This window comes from Leopardus geoffroyi, chromosome B3, assembly GCF_018350155.1.
Source record: "Leopardus geoffroyi isolate Oge1 chromosome B3, O.geoffroyi_Oge1_pat1.0, whole genome shotgun sequence".
Taxonomy (NCBI): Eukaryota; Metazoa; Chordata; class Mammalia; order Carnivora; family Felidae; genus Leopardus; species Leopardus geoffroyi.
The window spans coordinates 73,906,552-73,927,535 of NC_059337.1; the positions used below are offsets into that span (position 1 = coordinate 73,906,552).

The 20,984-nt window shown below is 43.9% G+C and overlaps 1 protein-coding gene across 1 annotated transcript in view; it reads right to left on the bottom strand.

Moving 5' to 3' along the window:
• SLC7A8 (solute carrier family 7 member 8) overlaps positions 1-20,984 on the bottom strand; it is a 53,249-nt gene that overhangs the window by 27,427 nt on the left and 4,838 nt on the right. The window contains exons 3-4 of the mRNA XM_045450407.1: positions 9,340-9,544; positions 8,279-8,430 (exon numbers count right to left, since the gene is read on the bottom strand). Coding sequence (XP_045306363.1) covers positions 8,279-8,430; positions 9,340-9,544 — 357 coding nt within the window. The remainder of the gene's footprint in view (positions 1-8,278; positions 8,431-9,339; positions 9,545-20,984) is intronic.

Consider the following 20,984-nt stretch of genomic DNA (forward strand, 5'->3'; position numbering starts at 1 on the left):
TCCAATGAGAATGTGCCATCCTTGACTCCCCAATCACCATAATCACCAGGTCCTATAAATTCTACCTTGTAAATGCCAAATACATCTATTTCTGTATACCCCCACAGCTCCATCCCTAATTCATATCACTGTCATCCCTATCCTGGATTCCTGTAACCACATTATAACTGGTCTCCTTGCCTCTGATCTTATTCCCCTCTCCAATTCATCCTTTACTCTTGCAGCCATGAGTTTTCTAAAATGTAAATATGATCATATCAATTTTCTGAAACCCTTTAATGCTGTCCCACTGCTCCTAGAGTAAAGCCCAATCTCTCTGGCATGGCCCAGAAGGCCCTTTCATGGCCGAGTCTTCACTTCTATCTACATTTCCTACCTCTTAGTCTATGCTGTGGCTATACTGAATCACCTGAAGTTCCCCTAAGGGGGAATGTTCTTTCCTGTTCCTAGACCTTGGCACATGCTAATCCTTCCTGCTATAACATTCTCCCTGTCCCATCCCATTCCACTTTTCTCTCCATGCTGAATGTTGCCCTATCTCCAACTGATCTTTCCTCAACTTACATGTAATTTTCTCCAAGATTTTCCTCAACCACAGTCCCTACTCCCATTTCTTTTTTTTTTTTTTTTAATTTTTTTTTTCAACGTTTATTTATTTTTGGGACAGAGAGACAGAGCATGAACGGGGGAGGGGCAGAGAGAGAGGGAGACACAGAATCGGAAACAGGCTCCAGGCTCTGAGCCATCAGCCCAGAGCCTGACGCGGGGCTCGAACTCACGGACCGCAAGATCGTGACCTGGCTGAAGTCGGACGCTTAACCGACTGCGCCACCCAGGCGTCCCTCTTTATTTTTTTTTTTTTTAATTTTTTTAATGTTTATTTATTTTTGAGAGACAGACAGAACGTGAGTGGGGGAGGGGCAGAGACAGAAGGAAACACAGAATCTGAAGCAGACTCCAAGCTCCGAGCTGTAAGCACAGAGCCCAATGTGGGGCTCGAACTCACGAACCACAAGATCATGACCTGAGCTGAAGTCGATGCTTAACCAATTGAGCCACCCAGGCGCCTCTACTCCCATTTCTGTTATATCTAGCTCTGCTTGGATGTTGTCCTCTTGGGGAATTTACGAGTTAGAACTGAAATTCCTTGTGTCTTTGTCAGAATCATCCATTGGACTGTGGGTTCCTTGGTACAGGAACGAAGTATCCTCATGTCTAACACAGTCCCTGAAGCAGAACAGACACTCAGTTATTCGAGAATAATTGAATGATTCTGTATCCCCTTTGGTACCTGGAAGACACACATGTGGACTCAGTAAATGTTTATTAAGTCTTAATTTCCTGCTGCTGCCACCGCAAATGAGAATGAGGTTTTTTGGTTTACTGTTGTATCTCCTGTGTCTCAAACAGTATCTAGCACGTCATGGGCACTTGATAAATCTTTGTTGAATGAACAAAGTGTTGAGATTCTCGTTTATATAATGCTTCCCAAGAGTCCCAACTCCTTTCTAGGTTGTATTGCTCTACAGCAGACTTTTGAGCAACAACCTGGGGTAGCCACCCTGAGGAAGGCTTCCAGCCAAAGACCTGCTCAGTGCTCCTCAGGGCTTTGCGGAGGTGGTGGAAGGCAGAAATAGAGAACACATTGTGAATGCTCATCACAAACACTAGACAGTTGAAACATTTCATTTTGATTCGTCCTAGATAAACTACATTGCTCCCTCTTAGTAGTCCATCACCATGTCCAGCTGATTCTACTCCTAAATCTTTCTGGTTTTTGTCACCTTGTAACTTCATTTTTATTTCAGGCCAGGATTTCGCTGGCCTGGACAAATGTTTAGCCTGCTAACTCGTCTTCCTGCTTCAAGTGTCACAGTCTTCACTCAGATGTGAGCCTAATCATGTTACTCATCTGCTCAATATCCTTCAGTGGTTCCCCATGCCTTGGATGAAGCCTGCTCTCTCCTGTATGATATATAAGATCCTTCGAGATCTGGCCCCTTCTCACCTGTTCAACCTCATCTCCTATCACTCTCCTGGGCTCCATCCACACAAAAGTACTTGCTTTTCTCCAACATGTCATTTCTCTCTTGACACAAAGTCTTTCCTGCGCCCATCCCTCTACCTGGCTGTTCTATTTCATGCCTATCTGGAGCCCACCTACTTACCTTTTTAGATTTGGCTCAATCTGGCAGCCTTACCTAGCATTCCTCTCGCAACTTTGAAGGGCATTTCTTTGTGTTGCACACACTTTTGTCATCACATTGTATTGTAATTATTTGTTTGTACACCAATGTCTTCATTAGCCTTTAACCTCTTCCCAGACTCCATAAATAATGCCTTATCATCGCCCCTCAGTGTTGGAGCTCAATATGGTGATTAACTGATAGATTTGCAGTTTCTTTCTTTTTTGAAAAGCCACTTACAAAATAATTTTAGTCTCGGGGCGCCTGGGTGGCACAGTCGGTTAAGCGTCCGACTTCAGCCAGGTCACGATCTCGCGGTCCGTGAGTTCGAGCCCCGCGTCAGGCTCTGGGCTGATGGCTCAGAGCCTGGAGCCTGTTTCCGATTCTGTGTCTCCCTCTCTCTCTGCCCCTCCCCCGTTCATGCTCTGTCTCTCTCTGTCCCAAAAATAAATAAACGCTGAAGAATAACCCTCGTAGAGAATTTATCATCACAAGTAGGGACTAATAAAAAAAAAAAACTTTAAAAAAAAAAACAAAATAATTTTAGTCTCTATGAATCATAAAAATGAAAAACGAGATTTTAGTCAAATTGACAACTGAGTAAAAAATTAAGAGATTTTCAATATGCAGGTGACCCTTGAACGATATGAATTGGAGCGTCACAGGCCCGCTAAAATGTGGATTTGTTACAGCACAGCACTGTAAATGTATTTTCTCTTCCTTATGATTTTCTTAACGTTTTTAGCTTACTTTATTGTAAGAATACAGTATATATAATCCATACAACATACACAATGTGTGTTAATTGGCTGTTTGTGTTACTGGTAAAGCTTCTAGTCAATAGTAGGCTAAGTGTAGTTAAGTTTTTGGGAAGTCAAAGTTATATGTGGATTTTCAATCGTTCAGGGAGTCAGCATCCCTAACCCCTCCATTGTTCAAGGGTCAACTGTATTTAGATTTTATTTATTTATTTTTTAATAAAAAATTTTTTAACGTTTATTCACTTTTGAGAGAGAGAGAGAGAGAAACAAAGCATGAGCGGGGGAGGGGCAGAGAGAGAGGAAGACACAGAATCTGAAGCAGGCTCTGGACTCTGAGCTGTCAACACAGAGCCTGACACAGGGCTCGAACCCATGAACCGTGAGACCATGACCCGAGCCAAAGTCAGACTGAGCCACCCAGGAATGCCTGTATGCTAGACGATGTATGGGGAAAGAAGACAACCTGGATATACATGGTTTAAATCTGGGCAGTCTGTTTGTCTGGATTCATACATATAAGGATTATGAGACATCCAGAGAACTCTGGGAATTAAGGAGGGCAAGAAAGCAATGCTGTCCAGGCATCTGAGGCAACAGGTTTAGTAAATGGGAGATAAATTTGGGGTTAGAGAATGTGAAAGAAACCTCAAAGGAAAATGAACCAAGACTAAGGGATTTAGAAATTAGGAAAGACTAGAACCCTCTGATGTCAAGGTATTAATTTGCAAGAGACTTGCAAAACAATACACATGTTTATCTATCATAGCATCCTGCATCAAGGACCTGGAAGCTTTCCACAGAGGAATTGCAGAGCAAATCAGAGTTAAAAGTTACACAAATAGTGAAGTTCTTTCTCTTCCAAGCTGCTCAAGGAAGAAGAAAAAGAAGGAGAAAGAGAAAAAGAAGAAAAAAAAGGAGGAGGAGAAGGAGGGAAAGGAGAAAAGCAGAAGCAGGAGGAGGAGGAGAAATCTGAAGCCCTAAAAGACTAGCCTCTTAGGAATCTCAGTAGAAAGATAGAAAATAAGATAAGAAGCATTTTTTACTTGTGAAATGCATGCAGCACACTCTTGTCCCCTCAGGGTGAGAAAGGAGAAGGAGCTTTTTTAGGACAGGCATTCAGGGGGGAAAGGGTACTTGAATGAGAAGAAAAAATTCTACTTCAGCTTCTGGACATGACCCTAGCTCCCAAAGCCAGGAAGGAGACCAAGAGCTGCTTGAGTGAAAGGTGGCCCAGTCCCAAGAGAGGGAGACAGTCCCCAAAGGAAAACCCAGTGTTAGGAAGCAAGAAGCACAAATGGGGGACCCCAGAATACCTGAAGCTCCTTCAGTGTCAATGGGACCTCTTTGTTTATAACTAGAAACTCAGGCAATAGCCAAAAGATATAACTAAATGATAAAAGAGCAAACTGCAGAAATAACCTGTCAATATGTTTGTCTATATGTCCAGACACATACATGGAGAGATGTATTTTATTTAGAATTAGAAAGATACCTATCAACTGTTAGCACGGCCACTGGGCAGGGGAAGACTGTGACAGTAACGGGAAGTTTTCACAGTCGACCAACTTTATATAACTACTTGAATCTTTTACCTAGAGAATATAGTCATTTATAAATTAGTAAAAAGACAAAGAAAGAAGAGACAAACACTCAAGGAAATCACAGAAGGCATCAAAGCCAAGTTTCAACACCTCCTGTTCCCTCTCTTTCTTAAGTCCTTCCTCCCACTCTGGAGAAGGGAGAAAGGCTTTTCATTTAATTAGAATGTAAAATACATTCTTTTTTTCTTACTGCCTGGTGGCAAGGGATATTCTGCTGACTCAGCAGTGAATAATCAGCTTTGACCTACATAATAGAATAACTCAAAGTGGCAGCTGCAGTTGCATAAGCAGATCCAGCTCTGCAGTTCCTTCTCCCTCCCCACCCCCCACCCCCAACCTGCCAGGCTCCTAGCAGGCAAGCCAGTTATAGCAGGTTCTCTCCACCTCCAACTGGCTGTCCCACCGCCATTTCTCATCTGATCTATTTTGGCCCCAACACAGAACCAGACTTGACCTCATCTCTTCCCTCCCACGGCCAACTCCAGCCAGGGGCCCATGGGGTCTCCCTGCCAGGCTCCCCACCCAGTCTTCCTGCTCCCTCCATGATATACCTCTTCACAGAGGGTGGCCTTAAAAATTCTCATCCTACAGTGGGTTAGGCCTGTCATCAGTATACCAAAATGACACAGCAGAAAGCAGAACTTTTTATTTCAATACATTCAGACCATTCCAAACTTTCTACTGATTCTCTCAAAAACCTGACTAGACTGGGCCACTCTTGGCTCTCTTGCCAAAGAACACTGGGCCTATTTTTACACAGCTGGCTTGCCTGGCACCTGCAAAGAGGACAGGGTGCTGGAATAAAAGATAATAGCATTTAAGGAAAGTAGCATCCATCAAGCCTTCTGGACAGTTGGTTCCTTTTTCACTGAATACCTTAAGAGGTGATTAGAGGGCCTATAGAAGTGGATTCCAAAAACAGAAGAAAAAAAAGTATTCAACAAACCAGAAAACAGAACTTTCTTTGCACAGACTCAAAGCAGCTGGTAGCATCTGGTGAGAAAATGTGAGTGTGTGGCTATGTCTGCACGTACACCCCTGCCAGGAGAGGGGTCATGGGCTCCACATGGCCTTCACATTTGGGAAGAAGTGGGTAGCACAAGGGGTTAGGTAAGGAGCTATTTTCCATTTCTGCCAAAAGAAATAAGGAGAAATAAGTTTGGGTTTTAGATTTTTCTGCTTATGAAGGTGAAAAAGTACTTGAATACCTAGCTCAAGGACAATGAAAAATTCCTGTCTCTGGAGAACAAGATTGACCAATGTTAAGTTGGAGATAATCTCCCTGCAGTTCTACTTAGGAGGCACAGGACAGGTCAGATAAGCTTTATTGAACCTTTAATGGCAGGAATTAGGAGAGGAGAGGACTTTGTCATTTTGTCATCAGAGTTTCTAAATTCCTCCTTGGCTTGGTGCTAGCAGTGTCCAGTTGAGGAGTGGGCTGTGGAGGGGACAATGCACAACCGTCTTTCCAGAGCTGGGCTATAGGCAGGAGATAACCTTGTGTGACCTGAGGGGGTATCTATGGGGCTATACAACTGCAGAGGGTCTTGGCACAAGGGATCAGCTACCCTTGGCAGTTTGGGGGAAGGCAAAGGAGGCTGTGGGGTCAGCTGCCAAGGCAACTCCACTGTGTGGCCTGGTTTTTCTCTGCGGGGACAGAGTGACCAGTCTCATGGTTGTCAATTTCTTGTTGGAGAGTAAGGGTGGCCTCCTGTCTGAGATACTTTAGCAGTATCAGCAGGAAAAAGGAAGCCGAGGCTGTGTGCACGAGACACTGAAATAGCAGTGGCCAGCACTTATGTGGTCCTCCTTCCTACCTCCATTAACCTGTCTGATAGCAGAAATAGCAACTCTTCCTGCATTCCCACGCCACCTCCCCCCTCCCCACACTTCTCCCAGCTCTGGATCCAGCTAGCAAGCAAGGACTGAGTGACCACCCTCAGTGACTACGTGACCCTGTGCTAAGAACATTTATTATCTCATGCAATCCTTACAACCATGACCTCCTGTGCAGGCAGGATTACAACCTCCATCTCACAGCAGGGTGGGGTGGGGAACTTTGCCAAGCACTTGCCACAATTAGAAAGTGGTGCAGAGATGCAGCCTCAGGCAACCTGGTTCTGGAGTCCACATTCCTTTGCCTCTAGGGCCATGAGCAGGCCTGACCAAGCACAGGGAATATACCCCAAATAAGTATCTTGGCCCCATAGTACCACCTGCTTGGATGGTAGGGGTCTCTCCTAGAGCTGTATACCACTGCAAAGAGGGCATGCTTGCCAAGGAGACTACCCCTGTGAGAGGCCTCGGGGTGGGCAAGTGACCCCTCCCCTTCTTTCCCACCAGCCTGACAGAGGGAAAACATCAAGATCTGGGGAAAAGTGTGGCCCAGATGGTCACTGCCCTCAGCTAAGTGTATGTGTGTTGAAAGGTACGAGAAGGCAGGGATCATGTTAATTCCAAAAAGTGGAGCCTGGAAAAAATCCAAATATTTTCTTTAAAAATTAGTTTTTGGTTAAAATATATAAAATATCTCAATCTATTGAGATCCCTGAGACTTCCTAAAAATATGAGTTGCAGAATTTCTCTACACAAATCTCTAACCTATTCCAGCTCACAAACATCTTTCCTTCTTCTCTGAATTTTTAAAAAATGTTTATTTTTGAGAGAGAGAGAGAGAACAGGGTGGGGGCAGAGAGAAAGGAAGACAGAGGATCTGAAGCAAACTCTGGGGCTTGAACTCACGAACTCATGAACCATGAGATCATGACCTGAGCAGCAGTCAGACACTTAATGGACTGAGCCACCCAGGCACCCCTGCCCCTTCTCTGAAATTTTACTGAAATTGAATCCTTACTACAGAACCTGTTTCTGCGGCTCTTCTCCCCAGTTAGGTAGAAAGCATATTAAGGGTAGAGACCATAGACAATGCACTTATTTTCTCCCAACTCACAGCTTTACACTCTCCTCCCAAAGAGTTTTAAGCTGTGAACTGGCAGATTGAGGTAGAGATGGATGAAGCCAGAAAAAAAAATCTTCCTACAAGCATCAGGGAGCCTCCACAGTGTATGTGCTGGAAAGAGAAGGAATTAGGAGATCTGGGCTCCACTCAGGGCCTGCCATCTTGAGTATTCATTTGCCTGGCTCTTGTACTTACCTGCTCTAGGAAAGTGATAATATTGGCCCCGCTTACCTCATGGATTTGTCATGAGGCTCAGATCAGATAATATAGGTGAAAGTGCTGTGTATGATGTAAAGAACCTTGCTGGTGAAAATTACTGTGCCCCTGAGCAGCTATTTACGTTTCTCCTTCTTCTTTTTTTTTTTTGAAAATTTTTTAATGTGAGAGACACACACACACAGAGAACGTGAGTGAGGGAGGGGCAGAGAGAGATGAAGACACAGAATCTGAAGCAGGCTCCAGGCTTTGAGCTGTCAGCACAGCTCGACGCAGGGCTTGAACTCACAAGCTACGAGATCATGACCTGAGCCAGTCAGATGCTCAACCGACTGAGCCACCCAGGCACCCTAGTTTCTTCTTTGTTAACACCAGATAATTATATGCATAATCAATTCATCCAAGGCACACATGTTGGAAAAGTAATGGGGGGGGGGGTGTGGAAATAAAGGAGGGAAGGAAAGAAAGAGGGAGAGGAAGGAGAATCAGAGACAAGAGGACCACCAGGAAGGCCAAAAGAGGCCGTCCTAGGAGCAAGGCCCAGATGGCACTTACATAAGCAGATGGCAGCCAGGAGTCGAAGGCCAGACTCTGGGGGGAAGCAGGTGGGGAAGAGAGGCTGCAGCACATAGTTGGAGAAGGTGAGGGCGATGACAGCCTGGTTGGTGGGGTAGATCACCAGCACCGCAATCCAAAGCCTCAGGAACCTGAAGGGGAAACAGGACAGAACTTGACCCAAGACAGCCACAGAGACTCCCACCCCAATGACATGCATGGCAGGGATTCAGGAGTCATCAAAAGAAACCTGGGCAAGTCACTGGGCAGTAGAGGTGGGTGGGCTAAAGGGGTACGTTTCCTTTTCATTTTCAGGGATGCTGAGGACCCCAACCCCTGCTCAATGAGACAGCTGGCCCTCTGCAATGACAATAAAGTGGTTTGACGACGAGGAGCTAAGTGTCTGCTAGTGCGAACACATGTCTCGGCATTCTTCTCTCTCCCCCATCTCCTTTTATCATCTCTTCTCTGAGCCCTGGCTGCTAGAATCCAGTGGTGGAAAATAAAATAGGCAACCTGAGAATTCTGACAGCCAGGACATGCTTAGGGTGTGGCCACTTTAAGCAACTGCCAGGGGCGGCACTGAGTGGGGGCATGAGGGGAAAGTGCCCTCTACATTCTTGCCCCCTGGTAAGGGTTCAGCTCCTCAGTAGCAGGGCTGCAGAAGCTGAGGAAATTCAAGATCAGGGGCTGACTCTGCTGGGAGGCCTCAACCTTGATAGTGTGAGAAGAGGGTACCCCATTTCTTAGGTGGTCACTCTAATTTGTAAAACAAAAGGGCTTTGTTTTGTGATGTGCTTTCTCTGTGAGTCTATGGTCAGAGTTGTCATAAAGCCCAATTTGTTACCACTCATAGAATCTTGCCCACTGAAATCAACAAAGAGGTAAAAACTACAACCTGGTTCTTCTGCCATCCTCAGAAGAATCAAGGGGACACACAGCTACATTAGTGACCATGACAGGGAAGCAAAAGAGGAATCCTATTCTCTAGCTCTCCTAGGCACACTGGAAACCACTGGCCTTGGCTTCTAGACAACACAGGCCTCTGTGGGTCTTCTTACCCAGCCAGTCCTCCAAAGATGTCCTTGACGTAGGAGTAGTCACCTCCAGATTTGGGGATGGTGACACCAAGCTCAGCATAGCACAGGGCTCCCACAGCTGTGATGAGACCAGTCACAATCCAGACAATGAGAGCAAGGCCCACAGAGCCGGCGTTCTCCAGCACACCTTTTGGCGAGACGAAGATCCCAGAGCCAATGATGTTCCCTGCAGGAGGCACCAAGGTTGTCAGGGAAGACAGTGGAGTCAGCACAATTGGCAAGACTGGCATTTGCAGCAGTGGTCTCATCTCTGGTTTGATCCTAAAATGCCTTTGGAACACACCTTCAGGCAGGTGTGTCTAGTAATAATTTACATGTCTCCTTTGGTCCTCAGGATACCCCTATGGAGTCAGATATAATTTTATCCATTTTACAAAGGAGGAAACTGAGTCTCAGAGATATCAAGTGCATTGTCCAAGTCTACATGGTAGCAAGTAGTGGCTCAGGTATTGAACTTTAAGACCCTCTTACTGGGCTACTCGAAGCAACAGAAATCTTAAGACTAACTGGAAACGGCAGGACTGGAAAAGCAATCTATTCCCAGAGACAATCTGCAGGGTAAGGGCCATAAATTTTGTATAGATTGTGGTCATACCCCATGCCTGGGGTTTTTTAAGACCCAGGAGCATCGATAGCACTTCTAGAGGCTGGCTTTTACCCCAGACATGACAGCCCCACCCTTGGTAAGAAATATGAAATAACCCTATAAAAACAGTCCTAGTAGCTTGGAAGTGGTTTGTAGGAGTGCAATACGTGCAAAGGTTCAGCACTATATTCTTCCAAAGGTCGTTCCCCTCCATTGTTTCATGCGACCCTCACAAAAACCTTACGAAATTCAGGAAGAAGAGGAAGAATAGGTATTTCTCTCTTTATTTTACAAAAAGGCTAAGACATCGAGGGGTTAAGTGACTTTTTCCAAATTCCACGGCTACTGATGGGTAAAATTGGATCTAGAAGTCAGTCTCCTGATGCTTAATCCAGTGCATTTTCCACTAATCTATTTCTGCTTCTGTGTGCAGAAAGGCCAGCTTTCTCCTGAGAGGTGAGACGGGTAGCAAGGACTGAATAGTTGGCTACTGGGATGTGTATATTGGGCAGGGGAGGAACAGATGGGTGGGGGGAGCTCCTGACATGCTCCATCCCAAGCTTTCCTCTACTTCTTGTGATTCAAGGTGATCAGGGTGCACTGCACAGGTTCTTTGAAAGAAAGCTCTTTGAGGGCTGAGGGAAGAATCAGAGACTAAGTGAATGCAGGTAGAAAATCAGAACTGAAGTATTATGAGGCCGGCTTGGTTTGACAATGTTCTGAGGACATCTGAAACTCCCACCACCTCTCTTAGGGGGTTTGGAACCATATCTGGGCTGAACAAGATGCAGAGTATGAGATTTTACACTCAACTTTCAAACACGACTTTCAGATCTCAACCACAACTCAACCTCAGCCCAGTCCTGGAACTTTCACATCTAAACCAAAATTCATGCATCTGGTTATTTCAGTGAAAGGGAACATTCTATTTCAGTGAATAGTCACATTCTAAAAATAATACATCTTTGGGGCCCCTGGGTGGCTCAGTCGGTTGAGCGTCTGACTTCAGCTCAGGTCATGATCTCACAGTTCATGAGTTCGAGCCCCACATCAGGTTCTGTGCTGACAGCTCAGAGCCTGGAGCCTGCTTCGGATTCTGTGTCTCGCTCTCTCTCTCTGCCCCTCCCCCGTTCATGCTCTCTGTCTCGAAAATAAATAAACATTAAAAAAAATTTTTTTAGTGGCGCCTGGGTGGCTCAGTAGATTGAGCGCCGACTTCAGCTCAGGTCACGATCTCGCGGTCCGTGAGTTCGAGCCCCGCATCGGGCCCCTGTGCTGACAGCTCAGAGCCCGGAGCCTGTTTCAGATTCTGTGTCTCCCTCTCTCTGACCCTCTCCCGTTCATGCTCTGTCTCTCTCTGTCTCAAAAATAAATAAACGTTAAAAAAAAATTAAAAAAAAATTTTTTTAAATAATACATCTTATTCCTCTTGGATAAAGAATGCTTTTCACACTAAAAAATTGGAGCTTCAGATGACTAATGGGAGAGGAAAGGGGTCTAGGCAGGTATGACAGCAGCAACCGTGAGACTGACATACAGCATCTGCAGCTAGATTCAGATGGTAAGGAAGCACATTTGTCTCAAACTTGCCTTGCTTCTGTGCAGATAGTCTATCCCAACAGAACCGGGCTAAATACACAGACGAAGCTAAAAGAAGTAACAATCCCTTATGTTCAGCTTTGTGATCTAAACATCAGGCAAAGAGAGATAGAAAAATGAGATTCTGGGCCCCATTAGTTCTTAAAGACTTTTCCTTTTCTTTTTACTTTAAGTCCTATGTGATAGGAGCAGCCTCCCTCTCTCCTCCACAAGTCTCCATATGTGTTTTGCATGAAGGTTAGGCTAGTGGAGACTAGAAGGCCTTCTGGTAGTGTGCTAAGACTCAGGATACAGTTACCCTAGCAAGTGACCCTTAACTTGCCAAACGTAACGTGCTCCTGTCCCCTGAAAGACACCAAGTGCCGGGAATTGAGAACAAGGGATGGGGTTGCTAACAATGCTGAAAAGTGATAGTAAACTCCTTGCCTAGCAGGAATTTATCAGAAAAGTAATTTGTAGGGCATTTCAAAGCCAGCCAAGAGGAGAGTAATACAGCTAGAGTTATAAAACTAGTTCAAGGGGTTAGAAAAATAATCAATACAGGAGAAAAACAAGGTTTGACTTTGGTCTTTAAGGTGCTGGAAAGGGAGGTGGTGGAGGAATGGGTAGGTGTTTCTCAGAGCCAGGAATGGCTGTCACAAGGAGGAAGTGGGAGTGAACGTTATCAAAGAGATTCCGTCTTCTCAGGAATTAAGTGTCAATGTACCACCAAGGATTCTTGGAAAACAAATACTGCAGTGGGGATCTGTAAGCATTTCTGTTCTCCAGCCTTTGTTCTGGCATTTCCAGAGTGTGTGCTCCTTTTCTCATTCCAGAGGCAGGCAGCTGCTGGAAAATGGGATGTGCAACACCAACAGCCCTTTGCGAGTCTGATCACTTAACTGTGTCTCCTTATTCTTGGATAACATGTCCTTCTGTGGAGCTGCTGAGGTGATGGTGAGGGTCATAATGGGTTGACATTGGGACAAGAGTCTTTACTTTATAAAAATTTGACTCTACCCCTGCCCTGAAATCTTAACTTTGACCAAACTAAAATTACAAAGATATAAGCTTAAAAAAAAAAAAAAAATGCTAGCCAAAACAGAGTGCTAGAGAACAGGAAGAAGAGGAATGTCTCTCTGATTCTAGGAAGCCGCTACCTAGAAAACCAGAATCAGATAACTTTTCCTCCACCTTAGTGGCCTCTGGAGCTTCTGCAGGGGAAGGAATGTTACACAGAGCTGTGTTTTGAAGCTGAAAGAACATTCACATTACATTTAGTCAAGAGTAATGCCTACTATTTACTGCATCCTCTCACTTGTAAAGTGTCACACAGTAGACACTCCATAAATGTTTACTGAATGAATGATGTCAGACATCCATCTAGAACTTATGTCCACAGAACAATTTAATGTACACGTTTCTTTGGAACCTCCAAATCCTGTAAAGTAGGTCAATTGTGTTTTGTAGGCAAATGAGTAAAGCAACCCACTTCTTTCACTGCTGAAGAGAGTGATCTGGCTATTATTACTGTCTCCAATTTATAGGGGAAGAAAATAGGGCAACTATTACTCCCATTTTCCAAATGGGAAAAAATGAGAGAGGTATTACTATCCCTATTTTATGGATGAAGAAACTGAGACCCAGAGAGGTAGTTATTTGCCTAAATCACAGAGTAGGTTAGTAGTAACTGGATTAGAACCTAAATCTTCTGTCACACAGCCTCAAGCTTTTGCCAGGAAATAGTCAGCTTTACTAAGATGATACTTATTAAGATAAGATGCTTATTAAGGAATTAGAACACAGATCTGATTCCTTCTTTCTACTGTACCACCTTCGATGGTGATTTACAAAGTGTTCACATCCATTACTTTATTTGATTCTCAGAACTACTTTCTTAGGTGCACAGGGCAGGTACTATCATTTATATTTACCTTTGCTAAGACTGAGTTTTAGAGAGGTGAGGAGACTTGACCAAAGTCACATATTGCATAGGCAGCAAGGACTGCATAAGCAGTCCAAGTCCTTGGACTCCCAGCCTGGGTTTCCTCCACTATTCTACAGGGCCTCTCCTCTAGAAATTGCACAATAGAGCCTTTAACTGGAGGGCTTTTACACTTGGACCCTGTCCAAATGTGTTTTTTCTGGAGTGGCTTTGAAAAAGGAGAAGTGGAGGGGCGTCTGGGTAGCTCAGTTGGTTGAGCGTCCGACTTCAGCTCAGGTCACGATCTCGCGGTCCGTGGGTTCGAGCCCTGCGTCAGGCTCTGGGCTGATGGCTTGGAGCCTGGAGCCTGCTTCCGATTCTGTGTCTCCCTCTCTCTTTGCCCCTCCCCTGTTCATGCTCTGTCTCTCTCTGTCTCAAAAATAAATAAATGTAAAAAAAAAAAATTAAAAAAAGAAAAAGGAGAAGTGGGAAAGGTCTTTTCTATCTTGACTATGGACCTTTCTTGATGAGAGGTTGGAAGAAAGTTGATTACTGTAGGGATGCTTTTCTCCATTGTTTTACTCTTAGACTCATTGTCTATAAAACCATTTAAGAATGAGATGCCCATTCATCTGGTATAGCCAAGGTTTCAATCCTTCCTTTCATCCATCCCAATTAGTAACATAATCACCTTATCATATAGATCTTCTTTGGTAAAAAATGAGTCCTAGGATGCCTGGACAATGAGGCCCAACTTGGCTTCTTCTGTCAAAGAAAAGCCAAGCAAACCACTCCAGGTTATATCAGTGGGCAAGTCTTCACCAGAAAAAAATTTGGAATTAAGAAAATCCACATTTGCCATGTGTAACTTGATTTCCCCACTTGTGGGCCAATGTTCATGTGACTCCTATTAAGGCCTTACTCACATCCAGGCCTGTCCACACTAGAATGCTGTAGGCATCAAAGAATTTCCTACGGCATGGAATTACAGACTTCTAATGTCCAACAGACCCTCTAATCCAAAAGCTTTTGGCCTTCCTTAATAGCTCATGCTAGTCTTAGAGTCTAATCAGAGATCCTCTTAGGGCTTGGAGGTTCTGTCCATTTCTATAATGTTTAGAGAAAGCCAGGTGAACTTTCTTTATGCTTCTTCCTTAAAGTGGCTGAGAAGATCTCAGGATTTTCAGGACTGGGGGAAGTGTGGAAGCAGGATCTGGTATATTGGGGGCCTTGATCCTCATGGCAGGAAGCTCACCATGTTTCCTACCCTGTATAGACTTTCCCATTAGGACCATACAAATAGTTACATCAGGGTGACAACAGGTCAAGACTGACATGTGCCCTGCAGAGTTGCTATCTCTGGCAGAATAAACATGTGGAAGGTGCTGCAGGACTCTGCTGTTTTGGATTCCTTACTGAAAAATGAAAAGGGCGGAAGGCTCAGAATTGGGGGAGCCATTGATTCCTTGCTTTGCCACTCACAAGTTGTGTGACCTGAATTTTTCTGACAGCCCTTTCCTTTACCTGCTGAATGGGAATAATTGTTCCTGCCCTGACTACCTCACAAGGTTGTTATGGGAATCAAGGGAGGTCACATATGAAAAAAAAAAGGAGGGTGGAGGTCATGTATGTGTGGGAGCACTTTATAGTCTGTAAAATGCTAGCAAATATAAGGAATTGCTAGGATTTATAGCAGTAGAGATGGAGTCTAAATCTAGAAGAATCCAATGGGCTTGCTTTGGAAGCTTGGCTCCAAAACAGCGCTGTAGAGCCAGGACCATGAAGCATTCTCTGAGTCATTTGTCTGCCTGTCTAGGTATAATTTTTAGATACTGTAAGTGGGCGGCGAGCAGGTAATTGCATCTCAAAAAGTATTTATTGAGCACCCACTCTGTACATGCTTGCTTTAAAAGGTAATTGGGAAGCACTTGTTCACACATGGACTTTTAATGACAAGACGGAGCCAACCACCACCCACCAGCCCCTGAAAAGCATAGCATCCTGGCTTGAAGGGCTACGAGTGCTGCATCCTCACATATGCCCACTAACATTCACATTTAACCTCCAGCATCTCCTTGTCTTGTTGGGGAAGAAGGCACTAGCAGAGACAGGTTTTTTCTACATCAGTGGTTCTCATCCAGGGGCAATTTTGCACCATGTCCCCCAGCCCCAGGGGACAGTTGGCAATGACTGGAGACACTCTTGATTGTTACAACTGGGGGAGGGGGTGCTATGGCATCTAGTGAGTAGAGGCCATGGCTGATGTTAAGCATTCATCCTTCAATACATGTGACAGCCCCACAACCAAAAAGTGTCTGGCCCAGAAGGTAACAGTGCTGACATTGAGAAACACTGTTCTAACTTCAAGCCTCATTGTCATTATCTGGCTAATCCCTAAAATCCCTTTTAGATTGGAACTTGGATGATTTTTTTTTATGCCAAGCACAAACATTTACTGTTCATGGGAATAACCCAATTTTAAGCTAAAGAATATTTTGTTGTAGTAAAAGACATATAACATTATATTTACCATCTTAACCATTTTTAAGTGTACAGTTCAGGGGTGCCTGGGTGGCTCAGTCGGTTAAGGGTCAGACTTTGGCTCAGGTCATGATCTCGCGGTCCGTGAGTTCAAGCCCCGTGAGTTGGGCTCTGTGCTGACTGTTCAGAGCCTGGAGCCTGCTTCAGATTCTGTGTCTCCCTCTCTCTCTGACCCTCCCCCATTCATGCTCTGTCTCTCTCTGTCTCAAAAATAAATAAACATTAAAAAAAAAAAAAGAATCTGAAGATGGTACCTTCTTGATAAAAAAAAAAAAATGTACAGTTCAGTAGCATTAAGTATATTTACATTGTTGGGAAATATCTCCAGTGGATGATTTGTTTTTAACTGGCTGCTATTATTCAACAAATACTTTCTAAGCATTTGCCATGTGCCAGGCTGAATACTCAGGGATGTGAAAATGAGTAACACTGAGTCTTTACCCTCAAGAAAGTGTATGAAGTGAGGGCATGTAAGTGGACATGGAGCTGACAACAACTGTGCTGTATGACAGGATACCAAGGATGGAAAGGCCCACCGGCGTGGGCCACACACAACAAGCTTCCTGGAAGAGGGGAAGTACAAGACGGATGCTGATGAGTAAGAAGACTCAAATCAGCAGAGAGGAAGGGGAAAGTGTTGGCTGGTTGATAAGCAGGTCAGGTTTGAACTGAGTTGGCCAGTTCTTCTCTTGCCTGATCAGTCCAATTTAAATTTCTTTCTTTCTATTTTTATTTGAGAGAGAGAGAGAGAGAGAGAGAGAGGGAGGGAGAGAAAGCAAGCAGGAACTGGAGGAGTGGCAGAGGGAGAGAGAGAGAGATTGAGAGAGAGAGTGAATCCCAAGCAGGCTCCATGCTGAGTGTGGAGCCTGACTCAGGGCTTGATCCCATGACCCTGGGATCATGACCTGAGCCGAAATCAAGAGTTGGAGAGTTGGATGCTCAACTAAATGAGCCACCCAGGCACCTCCCAACCTAAATTTCTGAACCAGAACTAATGAGTGCGTGTCAGGGGACTGGAGGTGGGAGGGGAAGTAAGGGTAGTGGTAGAGGAGGAGCTCAAGGAGAGAAAGAAACTAATATTTATTGAATATATATCATAGGATACCAGCTTTGTTTTAACACTTCACAAAAAACTTCTGTTCTACAGGTAAGTAAACTGATAATTAACTTGTTGCAGGTTATGAAGCTTATAAATAGGCAAGCATCTTGCAAACCTAAGACTCCCTTCAAAGCCCCTCCCCTTCTGCTATATCATTTATGCTTCTTCCCTTTCAACAACACTCTGATACAAATCATGGACAAATTCATTATACCCCTTCTACTACAGCATCAGGATCTACTTAACAAATGATTCTTTATCTCTAAGGCAACATGACCTGTGTGTATTAGCTGCTTACTAAATACTCTATGCAGAATTGTACTCTAAAGAAGCAGCTAAAGCATTTATGCGTTTCATAGATATACAAACAGGTACCTTTAAAATCTACATACAGATGAAAAAAGTATACTGATAATTCTCCAGCAAGGGTACTCTCTCTGGATAATCCACCTTCACACATGAAGCGTGGTGTGAGGTTGCCTGGAACATCTTCCGGCATATTGTGAAACCATCTCCCCAGAAGTGACGTCAGTGCTAATGCTGAGGATATTTAAGGTAGGGAGCAAACCAATGGGAATACTTGTGACTGTGACAAAGAATGAGGGATGAGATGTAATCAACAAAGCTTCTTAGCTCAAACTTCATTCATTCTATAAATAAAATAGCTTAAAATAAACCTGAAGCATAATTTTGCTTCTTAGAAATAAAATTGACCAGTGCTCAGCACATGATCCAGCATATAATATGCTCGGTGAGTGCTGAATGTTAAAATATGGACGAGTCTCAAATCCTATAACCAGCAGCTCCCATTTCTGTCCCCAGCAGCAACCTGCAGTTTATCATTTCCAGATCTCCAGAGAGAAGCAACTCAGGGTGCCTCATCCGTAGGCGTGTTCTGGGAGGGGAGCAAGCATAGTCTTTCTTGCTCTATATGCTCAGCCAAGAGTTAAAGATTGCAAAGGAACAATTCCTAGTTCCCTGGGCTCTACATGGTTGTTATTTTGGGGGTTCAGAATATATTCTTGGGATTATTTGCTCATGCCTGCTTTTTTGACACTCCCTCATCACCCCAAACATTAACAACAAAACAAGAGCAACAAAAGAATCTCCTGAGGCATTTCTTTATAGGCAGCTGTGATGCTGGATTAACCCTCAGAAGAAAGCCAAAAACCCTGGTAACCAGGCAATTTGAGAAACCCCAATCTGTATGCCCCTTACCTCCACACCACTTTAATAAGCTGTTTTAGTTCAGAAAAGATATATATATGGTGCCAGCCTGTCCCAGAAGGTCATTTGATCTGGGTACAGGGTATTTTTGATGTTGTTGTTTTTCTAAATAAGATGAGCTATTTGGTTTTGTTTCTTGGACATACTTTTTTACCTTCTGGGTTCCTATTTTCTTCTCCTGATCCCAAGAGTCTCTTGCTAGTCACTCAATCTGCATAACTCTGCTCTTTGGGAGAACATATTATAGTCCTGCCAGTAGCAGCCTCAACCAGATTGCTCCTTGAGCTCCGTGTTTCCTGGAGGCAGGAAGCATGCAACAGGATCCCTGTCCCCAGCTGCCCCGTGTTACATGCTGTGGAGAGCTTTGGTTAAGCCCAATGGCTTCAGAGTTCAATGACATGGGGGGAATCCTGGGTCTGTCATTGCCCACTTATTCATTCAAACCCTTCCTTTTTAGGACAGTACTAATTACAAGGTATTAGAAGAGTATATTCATTTAAAACAAATTTTTTTAATGTTTATTTATTATTGAGAGACAGAGAGAGACAGAGCATGAGCATGGGAGAGGCAGAGACAGGGGGAGAGGCAGAGACAGGGGGAGACACAGAATCTGAAGCAGGCTCCAGGCTCTGAGCTGCCAGCACAGAGCCCAACGTGGGGCTTGAACTCACAAACCACGAGACCATGACCTGAGCTGAAGTTGGATGCCCAACCAACTGAGCCACCCAGGCGCCCCTAGAAGAGTATATTCATAAAGCACTGGCCAAGATACTACTATCAGTGCATAGTAGTGCTCAGTAAATGGTAGCTACTTACTATTATTATTATTTTTTTTTAATATTTATTTATTTTTGAGAGACAGAGTGAGACAAAGTGAGACTGGGGGAGGGGCAGAGAGAGAGGGAGACACAGGATTGGAAACAGGCTCCAGGCTCTGAGCTGTCAGCACAGAGCCTGACGCATGGCTTGAACCCACAGACTGTGAGACCATGACCTGAGCCGAAGTCGGACGCTCAACCGACTGAGCCACCCAGGCGCCCCGCTACTTACTATTATGATTACACTGCTGGGTAAGCCTTTCTCTGCTAACCAAGATGTGTTTCTTTTGACAAGCCTCCTACTTGGCTTCTGTCTCAGAGTTTTCTCTGAGAACAATGAGTTTTAAACATGTCTGCATCCTGAATGAACCAAATTTTAATCCCTCCATGTTTTTTAAAAAAGTTGTAGTGCAAACTCAAGAAGAAATTTTCACACTCCAACCCTCTGTTTAACATCCAATAGACATTTGGGGGATTAGAAAGCTAATACATCATACTAGAGACTAAAATATAAAATCTTCTAAAGTGGTATAAGACACATGGGTCCGAAAATCTTTTGGACTTGAAAATTTTCCAAATCAGCCTAGTGCCATTTTGATATGGTTATACAGATAGCCACACTTTTTTGTTGACAAATAGCCTTAAAAAAAAAAAAAAATGTTTTCCCCCAGCCTTTTCAGTACCAGATATCCATGGTCTTTACTGGCTCTGATGCTCTGATGTCATAGTTATGGTCTTCCGTGGCCCACTCCCCACCACACAATACACACTGGCCTTACTCCTTTTTCTCTCTGTTACTGATTAGAAATAAAGAATAGCTAAAAGCTTTGGCCCTGGAGTCAGACCATCTCAGTAATCGGTTGTGTGACCACTGGCAAATTACCTACCAGTTCTGTGACTCAATTCCCCATGTTTAAAAATAGAGGGGCGCCTGGGTGGCTCAGTGGGTTAAACATCCCACTTTAGCTCAGGTCATGATCTCTTGGTTCATGGGTTTGAGCCCCACATTGGGCTCTGTGCTGACAGCTCAGAGCCTGGAGCCTGCTTCAGATTCTGTGTCTCCCCGTCTTTCTGCCCCTCTCCCACTCGACACTGTCTGTATTTCTCTCAAATATAAACTAACATTAACAAATTTTTTTTAATTAAAAAAATTGAGATAGTCATAATATCTACTTCCATGGGATTATGGTCAGGATTAAATAAGGTAATATGCATAAAAACTCATAGCACAGGAACTGTGGGCATTTAGTAAGAGCTCAATAAATACTACTCTTTTATCTTTACTCTTTCAAAGATTTTATTTTTAAGTAATCTCTACACCCAATGTGGGGTTTGAACCCACAAGCCAAGATCAAGAGTTGCATGCTCCACCAACTGAGCAAGCCAGGAACCCCAATAAATACTATTTAAAAAAAATATCTCAGGGGTGCCTGGGTGGCTTAGTCCATGGAGCATCTGATTCTTGATTTCAGTTCAGGTCATGACCTCATGGTTGTGAGATCAAGCCCCAGGGCGGGCTCCAGGCTGGGTGTGGAGCCTGATTAAGATTCTCTCTCTTTCCCTCTGCCCCTCCTCCATGTGTGCATGCACTCTCTCTCTCTCAAAAAGAAAGAAAGAAAGAAGAAAGAAAGAGAAAGAAAGAAAGAGAAAAAGAAAAAGAAAAAGAAAAAAAACCCATATATATATATATATATATATATATATATATATATATACACACACACACAAACCCATATATATATATATATATATATATATATATATATATATATATAAACAAAGAGGGACCTCTGCCCAGGGTCTAAAGGAAAACACTCCTTTAGAACATAAAAG